Below are 15,520 nucleotides of genomic sequence, written 5' to 3'. Positions count from 1 at the left end.
TCAACACTGCCATCTATACGTGGCACAACCCCCACCAGCTCTCCTCATTCTACAAGCTGTTATGCATCCCATGAAGCTGTATAAAAGAGAATCACTGCTTGAAAAAAACCACAATTCTGTACATTTAAATCACCTTCCATAACCACCACTTACCTATATTCCTTTAGTAACATGAAAAAATTGCAGGCATTAAATAAAGTCTAGATCTTTAACATGCCTACAACTCATGCTATCAACAATTTGTAAAAAATACTATTAAAAAGTCAATAATAACAGCCTAAAATGTTAATTAGGCATTTTACTGAAACATCTAAGTTTTCTTTTAATTTTAAAGTTTTACTTTCCTAATGGTAACTACTCAATAATTGCTGAAATTTTCAACTTACCTTAATCAACCGAAGGTATATGTGCAAAGAAGCAGCCATAACCCCAACATCTCTGTCACAAAGTGCTTTCCGAAACTTAATATGGATATGTTGTACTTGATTAGGAGCAATGAGATGGAATTTGTATAATGCCAGAACAGTTTTTCTTCGTATAATCTCCCTAAGGATAAAAAAAAAATTAAACCTAAACAAGACGATCTGAGTAATCAGGCACTTAATTTGAACAGATTATGGGCCAGATGACTCCAACACATTAGCCTTAATCTAAAAAGAAATAGAGAATGACATTTATTATTAATTTCTTTATTCTAATATACTAAACTATTAAAAGTATTTATCTTTAGGAATTAAAATCTGTTCTTTTGAGACAGGGTATCACTATATAGCTTAGGCTGGCCACGAAGTCTCGATCCTCCTGCGTCAACCTCCTAGGACTAGGACTATAGGTGTACAGCATCACTGTAGCTGGATCAAGAGGTTTTTGTTTGTTTTGCTGTTGTTTGGTTTTGGTTTTGGTTTGCATTATTGGGGTTTTAACTCAGGGCTTCCCACTTGCTAGGCAGGCACTCTACCACTTCTGCCATGTCCCCAGTCTTTTTTGCTTTAGTTACCTTCCATATAAGGTCTCATGTTTTTGCCTGAGCCAGCCTGGACTGCAATTCTCCTATTTACGCCTCCCACATAGCTGGGGTGACAGGGGCATACCACCACATCCAGTCATTGGTTGAGATGGGGGTCTTACCGCCTTCTTGCCTGGACTATCCAGAACTTTGATCCTTCCAATCTCTGCCTCCTGAGTAACTGGGATCATAGCTGTGAGCTACTAGGCTCCTCAAGAGGCTTTGGCTGCCCATGTTATATATTTCTCTGCTTATGGATTTTGGGTGTTTTTTGGTTTTTGGTTTTTTTGCAGTGCTCAGGATCAATTCCAGGGCATGCAAAAGTGCTCCAATACAACTACATTCCCAGCCCTGGAACTGAACTTTTTAATAACATGCATATATTACTTTCAAAAATCAACTGAAACAAGACATTTTTTAATTCCTTCATCCCTTTTTAAAAACTGCATCTCTAGAAATTGGAAAAATAGTCAATAAGTTTAAATCAGTAGTAAGTAATTTCAACTAGTAATATTAAACAGTCTCTTTTTTAATATTAAAAATTTTTATAACTCCACTGGCCTTGGACTTGAGATCCCCCTGGCCTTTGCCTCCTGAGTTGCTGGGATTATAGATGTGAACTACCACACCCAGTTAAAAATCTTTTTTTATATCATGGACAAGCACACTTCAAATACTCTAAGGATGGGAGAGCAAGCATCTTCACAATATACTGAAGTTTGCATTCATAGCATTTGAGCTTTTTTTCAGGTCTTCTATTATTTCCCTTTATCTTCAAAACAACTTTGTGAGAACTAAGAAGCTTCACCCAACCCCCCCATATAGCTAAGAGAAAACAGGGCCACCACTTATGTGTGACAGAATTAGGAGAAAAGCCAAAAGGATTCCTGATACTAAGCCTGTCTCTCAGTTTAACTTTAGAGAGCTGCCTAACATTTTTCTTTCTTTCTTTCTTTTTCTTTTTTTTTTTTTTTTTTTGCGGGGGGTGGGTTACAGGGGTTTGAACTCTAGGCCTTCACCCTGAGCCACTCCTCCAGCCATATTTTTGTGAAGGGTTTTTCGAGATAGGGTCTCACAAACTATTTGCCCAGGCTAGTTTCAAACCACGAGACTCCTGATTTATGCCTCCTGAGTAGCTAGGATTATAGGTGTGAGCCTCCAGCGCCTGGCACATTTTTCTAAACCCTCATAAAAATAAGGACAATTCTATTGGGGATTTTGTGTACTATTTGGCAGTCAAAGAGTACTCTCTATGTAGTAGCACTAATTATAATTTATTATGGTAGAAAATTTATTATAACTTTGTTTTGAAATATGTTATAAACTACCTATGCCAAAAGAATTCACTTACTTAGAATGCTGAAGTTTGTCTTCTATCAATGGGAGAACAGCTGGAATCATTTCTCGAGGGAAAATCTGGCTGACAATAGTAAGCGCCATGCATACTTCTACCAGATTAGTGCTCTGCAGGTCCTGGCATAATTATTAAGCAAAGGAAACATTCATTATAAAATTTCAAAATAACAATGGCAAACTTAACATTGCAACAGTCCTATATACTTAGTGATTTTCTCATGGCTTTGTAATTAATTTGTACAATCACACTTATTCATAGTTTACAGAACTTCTTCTATTTGTTTCATTTGCTCTAACAGAGTCAATAGATAAATATAGCTAAAGGCAACTGATACAAAAGGAAACTGTTTCGTCTCCTTCATTACAGCCTTTAAAACTTTTCCAAACCAGTAACAAAAAGAAATGTTATGAATTTCTCTCATTAACTAATTTAAAAGTAATTCTAGAATTTGCACAATAAAATATATATGTTCATATATTCTTACATCTGCACGTTTATAAACCATTCTGATATAACTTCCAAGTACATTTTTAAAAGTTTGAAAAAAATTTAAGCCACTAGTAACTTTAACATAGTAAATTACTTAAAACTCAAAAGATATAGCCACAATCTCACACATCAAAAGACTAATACAAGCTTTAAAAGTTTGAAAAAAATTTAAGCCACTAGTAACTTTAACATAGTAAATTACTTAAAACTCAAAAGATATAGCCATAATCTCACACATCAAAAGACTAATACAAGCCCAGGCACCAGTGGCTCACACCTATAATCCTAGCTACTTGAGAGAGAGAGATTGGTAAAATCACAGATTGAGGCCAGCCAGGGCAAATAATTCAAGAGACCCCCCCCCCCCCGCCCATCTCACCCAATAAAAGCTGGTGTGGTGGTACACACCTGTCATCCCAGCTACACAGGAAGCATAAATAAGAGGATTATGTCCAGGCCCACCCAGGCATAAACATGAGACCCTATTTGAAAAATAATGAAAGCAAAAGGACTGAAGGCATGCCTCAAGTGGTACAGCTCCTGCCTAATAAGCACAAGTTCCTAGGTTCAAACCCTAATACCATCAAAAAAACAAAAAAAGTCTGATAAGGATAAACAGGAAAAAAGTCAAACAATTCAATTATACTTCATTATTAATTTTGGCTAGAAGTTTAATAGAACAAAATTTTATAAGTATGGACTAAGTTATGTTTTTATTATCTGTGAAATTCAGTTACCTAATTGTATTCTATGCCTGATTAAAATGACTTTTTAGATTGTAAAAACTTCAATTATTCAGCTTACATCTATATTCCTTTAGAACAGATCCTAGAGGAAAAGACAACAGCACAGGAATAGCACCTGACTAACAGCTTGGTGATCTGTGTTATAATTCCAACTGTGTGTTCTAAAACTAGACAATAATATGAACAAGAGCAGCAGCAACAGTAGGAGCTACTACTTCACACAGTGCACTTTTAGTCCTCATAACTCACTAAATTCTATTATTTTTTACCATTTTACAGATACGGAATATGACTTAAAAGATCATTCTCAGTCCATCTACTTCCACAATTATTGAATTCAATATGACTAAGGAGAAATGTCAGATGCCAGCATGAATAATATGAGACTTCATATTAACCAACATACAGTCTTACCTTTACCACTGTATTCACAAGGAGAAGTAACAGTTCATGACTTTCATGTAGAAATAAAGAAACAGCCAAATAACCTATAAAAAATAAAGGGAAAAGTCTCATTACTAGCTACCGAAAATAAGTAAGCCTTTCATAGGAAGTTAAACAAAGCAATAATATATTTCAAATTTTAATGTCAAACATATTATTACAGGTAAACATACAAACAAATTGCAAAATATGAGGTTAAGAAATCTTGGTAAGGAAAATTTTAGGTGTTCTTCATTCTGAAATTTTTCAGAATTATGTATTTCATAGGATGTGTATCAACTTAAAAGTCCTGTAAAAGACATTAAATGTCTCCCTTCTCTCCTCTCCTCCCCTCCATTCCCCTCCTCCTTTCCTCCCATACTAGGGATTGAACTCAGGCCCTGGAGCTTGCTACGCAAGGCTCTCCCACTTAAACTATGCCCCTAGTCCATCTATCTCTCTTGTACACATCTCTACATTATGAATGAAAACATTCTCTATCTTATAGCCAAACATATCATCATTCAAAAATTAAGTTACTATAGAGCCAAGCACGGAAGTACAGGCTTGTAATCCCAGTACTTGGGAGGCAAAGGCAGGAGGATTGAGAGATTTGAGTGCAAGCCTGGGTTGCATAGCAAGTTCAACACCCTGTCTCAAAAAAAATAGAAGACAGGGCTGGGGATGTAGCTCAGTGGTACAGCTCAGGCCTATTATGTGCAAGGCCTTGGGTTTGATCCCTAAAACTGTTAATGGTGCTAGTGCAGTGTGTGATCAGATGATCTTGGTTTTTGTGCTCCAAACGAAAGAATCCAAACAGAGCACATGGATGGGTTGAGGTAGAATAGCTTTATTGAATGAAGGGGAGTCACCCATTCTGCAAGGTGAAGAAAGGGAAGAAGAAGAGGGCACAGTGGACACAGGTAGAGTCCGCCAGCAGAGAGAGCTTTTCTTTTTCAGGTACCTTTAAAACCTACACTATCTCATAGGAGGGCAGGCCCAGGAGATTCCCACCCAATAATGAATGAGTGGGGAGGGCCATGGGTAGTTCCCAGCCAGGTGAGGGTGGTCTGACCCATCCCTAGGCAACCTACATGAGCCCCAAACTTTTCCTACTTCTAGCCCACCTCATAAGGTCTTAACTTTGTAATGGTGTATAACGCTTCACATATTTTAAAAATGAAGTTAGGGGCTAAGGGTATATGTATGCATTTAGCATGTACAAGACCTTGGGTTCAATTCTCAGAACCAAAAGGATAAAAATAAAGTAAGTCTAAAGGGCAGTATACAGCAATAGTTGTACAAATATAACACCAACTAACCCATATTTATTGACAATTATTTTCAAATTTTTCTGCTTATCACTATGGAAACGAGGCAAGTGATGAGAAAAAGCAGGTGAGTAGGGCTAGGGCTGCTGCTCAGTGGCAAGAGGCCTTACCTAACACGCACAAGGCCCTAGGTGTGACCCCACCACCATAGAAAACATACGGTCCATATCTCCATGAAGGCCATTACAAAGTAATAGTGTAAACACTAACTGCTGTGTTTGCCTCCACCCCTCCCTGCCGACTGCTGGGACTCTCAAAATGAAAGCAATGAAAGTTATTCACCTGCATGTGACTGTAGCACCTGGCATACGGTGGGCACCCATCACACATATTCCACGAATACTGAATATATTGTGTAAGTATGATGTGCTTGAGAAGACTTTCTGCTAATAAACATCTTTCCCACTCAAGCAAAAATCCCACTATTGACAGTTTATTTCTTTGGATCTGTCTTCCAAGTCCTTAACAAAATAGCTGTCTCCAAGAAAGGTGTCACTATTTTCTCAACTATAAGATAATATGCAAAGGGAATAAAGAAAAATGGGTCAAAATTGAGCAGAAATGTTAGAAAGAAGAGAAATAGTGAAGATTTAGAAGCAAAAAAGTAAAGGAAATGAGAAGAAAAGATTCCATGGGAAGGAAGCAAAGAAATACCAGACTTTTACCTAGCATCTGCCACCACTATCACCTCTCGTAACTGAATTTTTCACATCTAACATGCTTTTACTTGCAAATGAAAGGGATGAAACTGGTGTCACTTTTCCCAAATGTTCAACAACATTTGAAAGTTCTTTTTTGATCATTTACTTCTTATGAAGAAAACTAAGCAAAAGAGAAAAGCACTCGAAATACAACCTTTCAGGAGATGAAAGAGCAACATCATTAGGAAGACTTCAGATGTATGAAAACCCTCAATGAGATGAATTTTCAAGGTGCAGAATGACAACTAAAAATAGTGAATATTACAGAAAGGGCTTTGCAAGACTATAAGAAAACACTTGCAGAATAAAATTCTGCTTTTACATAACCTTTAACAAAAATCAAAATTTTAAGAAAAGTAAGTTACTGATAAAGACTACTTAACTTTGTTGTTGTTATCTGTTTTATGGGATAGGGTTTTGCCACATAGCCCAGGTTGGGCTCAAATTCACTATCCTCCTGCCTCTGCCTGTTGAGCACTTAGATTATAGGCATTTGCCACATGCCCAGCCTTAAAGACTACTTTAACAAAAAAGAAAAAGTCAGAATTAATTTAAAAACCAAGATTTTTTTTTTGGCAGTATTGGGGTTTGAAATCAGAGCCTCACGCTTGCTAGGAAGGTACTCTACCACTTGAGCCACTCCACCAGCCCTGTTTTATGTTGTGTATTTTTCAAGATAGGGTCTGCAAACTATTTGCCCCGGCTGATTTTGAACACGATCCTCCTGCTCTCTGCCTCCCAAGTAGCTAGGATTACAGGTGTCAACCACCAGTGCCCAACCAAAAGACAAGATACTAATATATGAAAAGATACTACCATAAAGTAACAGATGGCAGGAGTCACATGAGTGATCTCAGAAGAATTAAAACTTCATTTGGAAGATGGAAAGGTAGAAAAAGGGTGCTGCAGAACATTCTACTTGGAGAAAAGAATATAATAAATCTAGGACATAGAAGAGTGTTTGGGATGGACTGGGGTTCAACAAGAGGAATGTTATGTGCATATAATTGCAGAATCCATATGAAGAGACTTCTCCATTCCCACTTCATCATCTGACAGCATGGTCAATGTAATTTGTGAAGAATCCTAGTCCTTAAGAATATGACATTATCATCCCCACTGAATAAAGAATACATCCATCCCTATACTACTCTATAGTCCTTCCTTCTGGGGATTCTGATATAAAACAATCTATGAAATGGAAGGTTTAAGTCCTTCAAAGAATTTAGCCTTATAATCCTAAAGGATGGCTACAGACAAGATTTTTAAAAAGATACCTCTAATCTTCATAGTTAACATTTCTAGAAGTGAGAGCAGGATATTTAAAATTATTCTACTGAATTCTGGTTTTATTTTATTGGCTGTTTTGTCAAGTGGACATTGAATGAAAACCCTTCTTAGAGTCCCCTGATATCCACCAGCCCACTCCTATTCTCGTTTTTATTTTATTTATTTATGGTCAGTGTTGTGTATTGAAACCAGGGCCTAGTGCATGCTGAACAAGCACTCTATCACTGACTACATCCTCAGTCTTCAGCTTCATTTATAAAGAAACATTTCTCAGTCAGGTGTGGTAGTACACACCTAAAATTCCAGCGCTTAGGAGGTAGAAGCAGGAAGATTGCAAGTTTGAGGTCAGTCTGGGCTACACAGCAGTGCAACCCTGTCTCAAAAAAATGAAAAAAGCTGAGTGTGGTGGTACATGCCTGCAATCCCAGCACTCAGTAAGCTGAGGAAGAAGGATTTCCAGCTCAGGACCAGCCTGGGCTACATAATGAGACCCTGTCTTTAAAAAAAAAAAAAAAAAACTAATGCCATTAAACTGATGAGGTTAGTCAGACTTCTTAAAATCAGTTTTTTTAAGGTACAATTTACATACAAGAAAATTTACCCATTTGAAGCTGGAGGCATGGCTCAAGTAGTACAGTGCCTGCCTATTATGCACAAAGCCCTGAATTCAAATCCCAGTACCAGGAGAAAAAAAAAAGGAAAGACAGAAAGAAGAAAATTCACCCATTTTAAGAATTCAGCTCAATGTTCTGTGAGTTTTGACAAACATATGTAGTCATCTAACCACTATCACAAGATCAGGCAGTCTTTAATCTCTATAACTCCAAAATACTATAAATAGGAAAAGTGACTTCATTTGTACACTTTAGTTTCTGAAGTGCTAAAGTTTTGGAAAATATAATGCAGTGTTCTAAAAACATACTCTGTATCTGCTGTCATTCTTTTTTTTTTTTCCTTTCTGGTTTGTATAAACACATTTTTATTAAATTATTATTTTTTACAGTCTCACTCACACTCAGGAATTCATCCCATATACATAACTCATTTCTTACAAACAAAAACCAGACCCATATATATCACTACCTTGTTTTTCCTCATTCATATGCATTTCCCTTTCTGAACTGTGCCATATTTCTTTTTTTTTTTATTTTTTTATTATTCATATGTGCATACAACACTTGGATCATTTGTCTCCCCTGCCCCTATGTCATTCATTTTTATAGCAGTTGAATCTTAAGGACAACATTAAGTATGAAAGTCTTAAAACACATACATACCTACTCTTTTTTCTAAGAGGGTTCCTTGTTGGGCCAACTTGATTGCATGTATATAGCCAAAGGAAGCATCATATCCAAGCATTTCACAATATATAAGTCTCACCATACATTCCTTCATCATTTTCTGAAAAACAAAATATCCAGTCACTGGAATGTTTTGACTTTCTTGTGTGTCATAATCATTTAACAGGAGAATCCTTTAATCCCTGAAGACATAATATATATACATTATAAATAAATCACTCGGGCTAGTGGAGTGCCTCAAGTGGTATGCATGCCTAGCAAGTTTGAGGCCCTGAGTTCAAACAAAGCCCAGTACCACCAAAAATAAATAAAAATCAGACTATATAAATAAAATCTCTCAATCTTAATTATAACAGTATTAATTTTAGTAAAATTATTTCAAATATTTTGTGGTAGAAACACTATAAATCACCTATAGCTATTTCTTTTTGAGGAGAGAGGGAAATAGGGTTTGAACTCAGGGATTTATGCTTGCCAGGCAGGTACTCTACCATGTCAGCCACACCCCCAGCCCTTTTAGTTTTACATATTTTTCTAATAGGGCCATGCATTTATCTCCTGGCCAGCCTGGGCTATGATCCTATTTTTGCTTCCAGCATAGCTGAGATAACAGGCATGTATTACCATGCCCAGCTTTTATTGATTGAGAGAGGAACTTGTGAACTTTTTGCCTGGGCTGGCATCAAACCTAGAGCTTCCCAATCTCCACCTCTGAACAGCTAAGACTATAGGTGTGAGCCACCACTTTCAACTGTAGCTAATTTAAATTCTATGTTTCTATAGTGTAAAATTTGATTATAATATGAAACATGTAGTCTTCAGACAAAACTTCATCCATAATAATCTTATTTGGCATCTGAAATGCAGTACATCAATTTTAATACACTTTGTCAAATGAAAACATCCTTAAAATTCCCACAAATAACAATTTCTGTAATGAAAATATTTTTCACATTTAAAAATCAAATTGCAAGGCTGCTAGAGTGGCTCAAGTGGTAAAAGCTCCTGACTAACAAGCATGAGGTCCTGAGTTCAAATCTCAGTATTGCAAAAAAATAAATAAAAATCAAATTGCAAGTCAAGTGCATGCCTGTACTCCAAGTATGCAAGAGGATGAGGTGGGAGGCTGCAGAAGGAGGGTCATTTGAGCCCAGGTGCTCAAGACCAGCATGGGCAACATAGCAAGAACCTGTCTCAAAAACAAAAAATCAAATTCCACCTAAGTCTTTGTCAGAATTGTTGTGCTACATATAATATGCAACAGTCTGCTTTATAGATACTCTTTTTTGATAACTCTTGCAACTCCTATGAACTAAGAGGCATGATTTCATTAATTGGATAGCCACTTCAATAATATTTAATATTTAATGAGCTCTCTCAATATTTGCTATACAAGCTACAAATTTCAGAGAGATTCTATAAATCTGTTTTATTAAGACAATATCTGAATTCTCAATAATTTCAGCATATTATCATCAAAGATAAAAATATAAAGTGTTTCAAAATAGAGAAAAGCTAGCCAATTATGGTGGCACATTCCTGTAATCCCAGAACTTGGAAGGTAAAAGCAGGAGGATCTTGAGTTCAAAGACAGCCTGAGCTGCATAGTGAGACCCTGTCTAAAGTAAAACAAAACAAAACAAAACAAAAAAAAAATCAGACTTTTAAATATCTAAAAATTAAGTAGAAGAGAATAAAAGAAAAAAGTAGGGTTAACAAATTATAGAATTTTTTTCTTGGTGGGTCTGGGGTTTGAACTCTGGGCATCATGCTTGCAAAGAAAGCTCTTTACCACTTGTGTCATATACAATCCAATCCATTTTGCTCTGGTTATTAGAGATGGGGTCTCTCAAACTGTTCTCTAGGGCTGGCCTCAAATCAGGATCCTACCAATCTCAGCCTCCTAAGTAGCTAGGATTAAAGGTGTGAGCCACCACACCCAGCAAATAACGGAAGTATTAGATCACAAATACTTAAGAAACAGTAAAATACAAATATTTTAAAGATATATTTAATATTTTGTGTGAGGGTATGTGTGTAAATCTTAGGGAAATGAGGTTTAATTTAGGTCACTTGTGCTTAAAGCAATAAAGTTAATTAACATATTAGTTAAGACTATTAAATATTTCTTTTAAAAAACTGAAATAATACTGCAAGTCTCTCTTCAAAGACTTCTACATCAATTAGGAACAAAAGTATTAATTTAAGTTTCAACCCTGGATTTGTAAGAGTATCTCAGAGTTTTTTAAAGTCATTATGAGCTTTATTTAAGTAAGATTATGCACATATTATTCTCTTGTATTTAGAGAAAAAATTGCATTCCCCAATGCAGGAATTCTCTGTACAATTTCTCTAGTCATCCTACCTCTACATGACCACCTACTCAATGAGACATGCCCAAACTGGATGGCCACAATTATACAATTTTCCTTCCAAACTCTGACTCCCTAACTTCTATAACCCGTTAATCTCTTCTACTCAATACCAGGTTTATGACTTATCACAAGAAAAAATTATATACAGTGACACCAATTATACAAAACAGAAATCTAACAAAGTAAAAAGAGAAACAATTTCTGCTTAACATTTCTATTAAGTGCCATGAAGCACAAAAATTTTACATACACAGATACACATCCACATAATTATAGACACATACACAAACACAGATATATCAGATTAACAACATCTTAAGTTTTATGTATCCACATCATATTATGACCACAAAGGAAATACATACATTCTCTTGGACTTTACAAGTGTTATTCATGTTCATGATCATGTACTCAAGCAAAAGGATTACTTTGATATTTTTATTGGCGGGAAGTAAAACATTCCCACAGTGACTTGTACATAAATGGCGCTCACTAAAGGCTAGCTGAACAACTGTGGCTAGAGAAAAACCTCATTTAAAAACTGGCATTACACATTGTATACAAGTACTGAATTATCACCCTCTACCCCTTAAAGATGTACAATTATTACATGTTGATAAAAAAAAATCCTAAGATCAGCAAAAGCCTAAGTCCTACTCTATGTGTGCATAGCTTCACAGTGGCCTGCATAGGATAGCCACTCATCAAATAGCTGTTGAATGAATGCTGTTTGAAAACACAAATTATACGGAACCAAGCTTAAAAATAATTCGGTGTTGATTTAGCTTCTGTACAATATACTCAGTTTCCTAGCAAGATAACAATTATTCTACCTTGCCAGCCACTCTATATACCAAAAGGTACAACACAAAACTAAAAAATCTACAATAATAGTGGCTGGGGATGTAGTTCAGTGATAAAGAATTTGTTCAGCTATATATAAAGCCCTATGTTCAATCACTAGCACCACGGGGTGCCGGGGGGGGGGGGGGGGGGGGAGGGCGGAGCAGAAAGACCAATAATTTATCATTTCAGGTCTAAAAAGACTGTGTTACATGACATTCCTAACTTTTCCAAGTATACATTAAAATAATAAGATCAGTACTAGAGTCCCAGTAGGATAATTTCATTTAATAATTATCATCACAGTGGTCCTGACTTGACATAATCAGGCAAGTCTTGTTCCAGTTCAGCCAGTCAATGATAATCCTAAATTGATGTCTGACTTGCTCCCATCTGTAACTGATTTTGACTATAATACAGTAAAATTTGGAAATCATTAGTTAGATGCCACTGTTGAGTTGACAGTGGCCCAGATTCCAAATTCAATGTGCAGGACTAACTATGCAAACTTACTGGAGTTGTAGTAGGAGCAGAAATAGTTGCTTTCAGACAGTTCAGTTCTTGCTGGATTAATTTCTCTTCTTCCTGAAAAAGTGAAAATATTTCAATGCTTGAGTATCTTTTTAACTGCAGCAGTAGTTTAAAGGGGAAAATACAACTTATGATGCTTTCAATTAAAAAGAAACATAGCTATAAAAGTTATAAATATCATGTGCTTAAGATCTGTCTAAAGGCATTTCTCCAAGCCTCAGAATCATCCCTGGAGAGAATAAGTATTTCCAGACTAACCCACCATTCCTCTTTTCCTTGTACAGTTGCTATCTCTTTTAAAGACTATTTGGGAGAAAATGGTTTCAAAAAATTAAAAGTGAAGAAAAAGTAGAAAGAATTTCTCTATAATACTGGAAAACTTCCCCTAAGAAGTAAAAGGTCTTCATGGAGATATCTTACACGACCTACAGGGAAGCACAAAGTCTTTTTCCCTTAAACTCTATTCTTATTCCCTGCCCTTTCTTCATTCTTTCTCACACATTTTATCTCACAGACACACACACCAATGTGGTTACTTCCAATGTCTGCACTGTATTTTATCTCAAGCACTTAAAAATCGGCCCCACTTTGGGCTAACACTGTTCTATCTTTAAATTACAATCCTAATTAGGTGGTCATAAGATGGCTAAAAAAGAACTATTAGTGAAGTACCACCACATTTGGATACCTATTGTCAAGAGACAATTTAATACCCAAAAAATGACTGCATGAAGCCCTGAGTTCAAATCCCAGTCCCATCAAAAACAAATAACAAAAACCCTCATTCAGCATGTCATACAAATTAGCAAAGAACAAAACTATGAAGACAAAGTATTAAGTTCACAAAAAATAATTTTGGAATGTGTAGCAGACCCTAACCAGGGTAGCATTAACCTTATGCCAGCTTACCCCCCCCCCAAAAAAAATAGTTTTTTAAATCTTTAGAGCATTTGGATACTTTCTTTTTTTCAGTACTGGGTTTGAATTTGAGGCCTCATTTCTTGCTAGACAGGCACTCTATCACTTGAGCCATTCCACCAGCCCTTTTTTGTGGTGGGTATTTTTGAAATAGGGTCTCACTTCCCCACCCACCACTATCCCCAGGCTGGCTTCAGGATCTTCCTGATCTCAGTCTCCCGAGGAGCTAGGATTATAGGCATGAGCCACCCAACACCTGGCTAGTTATGTTTATACTTAGCTTAAGCCCAAAACAGATGATCAATTCCTTGAGAGAAAAAGAGTGTACTTTATGCTATTTTCCTCCGGGCTTAACACATAACCTTGTTCTCTAAATATCTGTTGGACAAATTATGACACAACGCACGTTAATGTGCAAACTCCTTAAGGCTTTGAATCAAAATCTTACACAATCCGTGCAATAACCAAAGGTCTATGGGAACTTAATAACTACTATTCTTCCTTTTTTTTCAGTACTGGGAGTTGAACCCAGGGTCTTCTGCATGCTAGGCAAATGCCCTACCATTTGCACCACGCCCCAGCCCTAATACTTTCTATGAGAACTACTCATTCCTGAAGCCACCCAAGGCAAGGGCTTATTCAACACATTTGACTTCTTGGGAGAATTTTGTTTTTTCTATGCTTAACCCATGGGTCTAACCCAAGAACCTCAAGCTTCCCAAGGTGTCAACAGCAGATTCGGTAGCAGATCTGTTCAGGTGCGTGACATCTTGCAGGTGGCAGAGGAAGAAACTGAGGCGGGGAAGAAACTCTGTAGGTCAATAATAACTGCCACCTGCATATCACCGGATGTTTACACACGCTTGACATCGCATCAAATCCGCGAAACCATCTGTGAATATCTGCACCTGTGAAATATCCCTCCTCTTCCACGTTGAGGTCAGAAGTCAAAAGAAATTAGCCCCGGATCGGAATGAGTCAGTGTCAAGGGCCAAGGTTGGAAACCTGGCCTCCCCGCTGTCATTCGGAACAAGGAAGTGAGGCTCCAGACAGACAGAAGGACAAGTGGCCACACCAACAGTCCCTGAGCGGGGCGACAGAGATCTCACCCATCGGCCAGGGCCTCCCCGGCGCGCCCCTGACCCTCCCGTCCCGCCGAGCACCTACGTGCTTGGAGGTGAGTGCGGTGATGCCGCGGATGAGGCCGCCCAGCCTCGACGACAAGGACGTCTTGGCGGCCGTGGGCCCTGCCGCCGGCTGGTTCTGCAGGAAGAGTCCCGGCAACGCCGTCAGCGTCTTCTCCACTATGTCGCTCATCGCCGCCGCCGACGGCTCTCCTGTGGCCGCCCGGCTTCATGCCCAGCTCCTGCAGCCTACCCGGCCTCCATAGGCACCTGCTGTGTTTTGAAGAAGAAAACTTTATTGGAGTCCTGCGTGCGTACGCACAGCGTCGCTCTCCTGTGAGGCCGCCTAAGGGCGCACAAGCCCGCGAGGAAGCGCAGCACGCACACGCTCGGCACGGAGGCTGACTTCCGGCGCACGGCGACTGACTTCCGGCGCACAGCGACTGACTTCCGACGCACGGCGACTGACTTCCGGCGCACGGCGACAGCGCCAGAAGTTGGTGGGTTGGGCAGTGGATCCGGAACCCATGCAAACTGAGAGTCCTCCAAAAGAGAAGCTGGGTGGGGCGCATCTGGTAGCTTAGTTATTGAAGGCCTCGGTTTTTCTTCAGTTCCCTCCTCGCTGCTGTAATAGTCACTCCATTATCTCTCAACCGGAGGTACTCCCGCCTGCTGTTGCCTTACTAGGGACAGTCTTCAGTCCATGCGGGTTCCCTGCGCCACACTCGTGGTGTTGAAAGGCAGCGCAGCCGGCCCAAGCTCTGCGTGCCCGTAATTCACGGACATGTCGCCTCCCGCCCGACCCAGACCCCGCGTTTCCGGGACTCGGCATCACGGTCGCCTCCTGTGCACCCCACTTATTCCAGGGATGTGGGGAGATGGGCGGAGGCCATCGGCAACTGCTACTCTGCAGCTCGCAGTTGAAGGTCACTTTCCTGGAGCTGACTAAACGTGCTATAAAAGATGATGGGGGCGGGCGCCGGTGGCTCACGCCTGTAATCCTACCTAATTACGAGGCAGAGATTAAGAGGATCGCGGTTCAAAACCAGCTCTGGCAAATGGTTCGCGACACCCTGTCTCGAAGG

The 15,520-nt window shown here is 38.7% G+C and overlaps 1 protein-coding gene across 2 annotated transcripts in view; it reads right to left on the bottom strand.

Annotated features, from left to right (window-relative positions):
• The window catches only part of Ap4e1 (adaptor related protein complex 4 subunit epsilon 1), a 64,416-nt gene extending 49,567 nt beyond the window's left edge, over window positions 1-14,849 (bottom strand). For both annotated transcript variants that reach the window (XM_020184826.2, XM_074065939.1), the window contains exons 1-6: window positions 14,479-14,849; window positions 12,376-12,447; window positions 8,621-8,744; window positions 4,013-4,086; window positions 2,358-2,479; window positions 387-546 (exon numbers count right to left, since the gene is read on the bottom strand). In XM_020184826.2, the coding sequence (XP_020040415.2) occupies window positions 387-546; window positions 2,358-2,479; window positions 4,013-4,086; window positions 8,621-8,744; window positions 12,376-12,447; window positions 14,479-14,628 (702 nt within the window). In that variant the 5' untranslated portion in view covers window positions 14,629-14,849. The remainder of the gene's footprint in view (window positions 1-386; window positions 547-2,357; window positions 2,480-4,012; window positions 4,087-8,620; window positions 8,745-12,375; window positions 12,448-14,478) is intronic.
• Between the last annotated feature and the right edge of the window lie 671 nt (window positions 14,850-15,520).

This window comes from Castor canadensis, chromosome 2 (genome assembly GCF_047511655.1).
Source record: "Castor canadensis chromosome 2, mCasCan1.hap1v2, whole genome shotgun sequence".
Taxonomy (NCBI): Eukaryota; Metazoa; Chordata; class Mammalia; order Rodentia; family Castoridae; genus Castor; species Castor canadensis.
The sequence above is the reverse complement of the archived record's forward strand: the minus strand, read 5'-3'. Positions and strand labels throughout refer to the sequence as shown.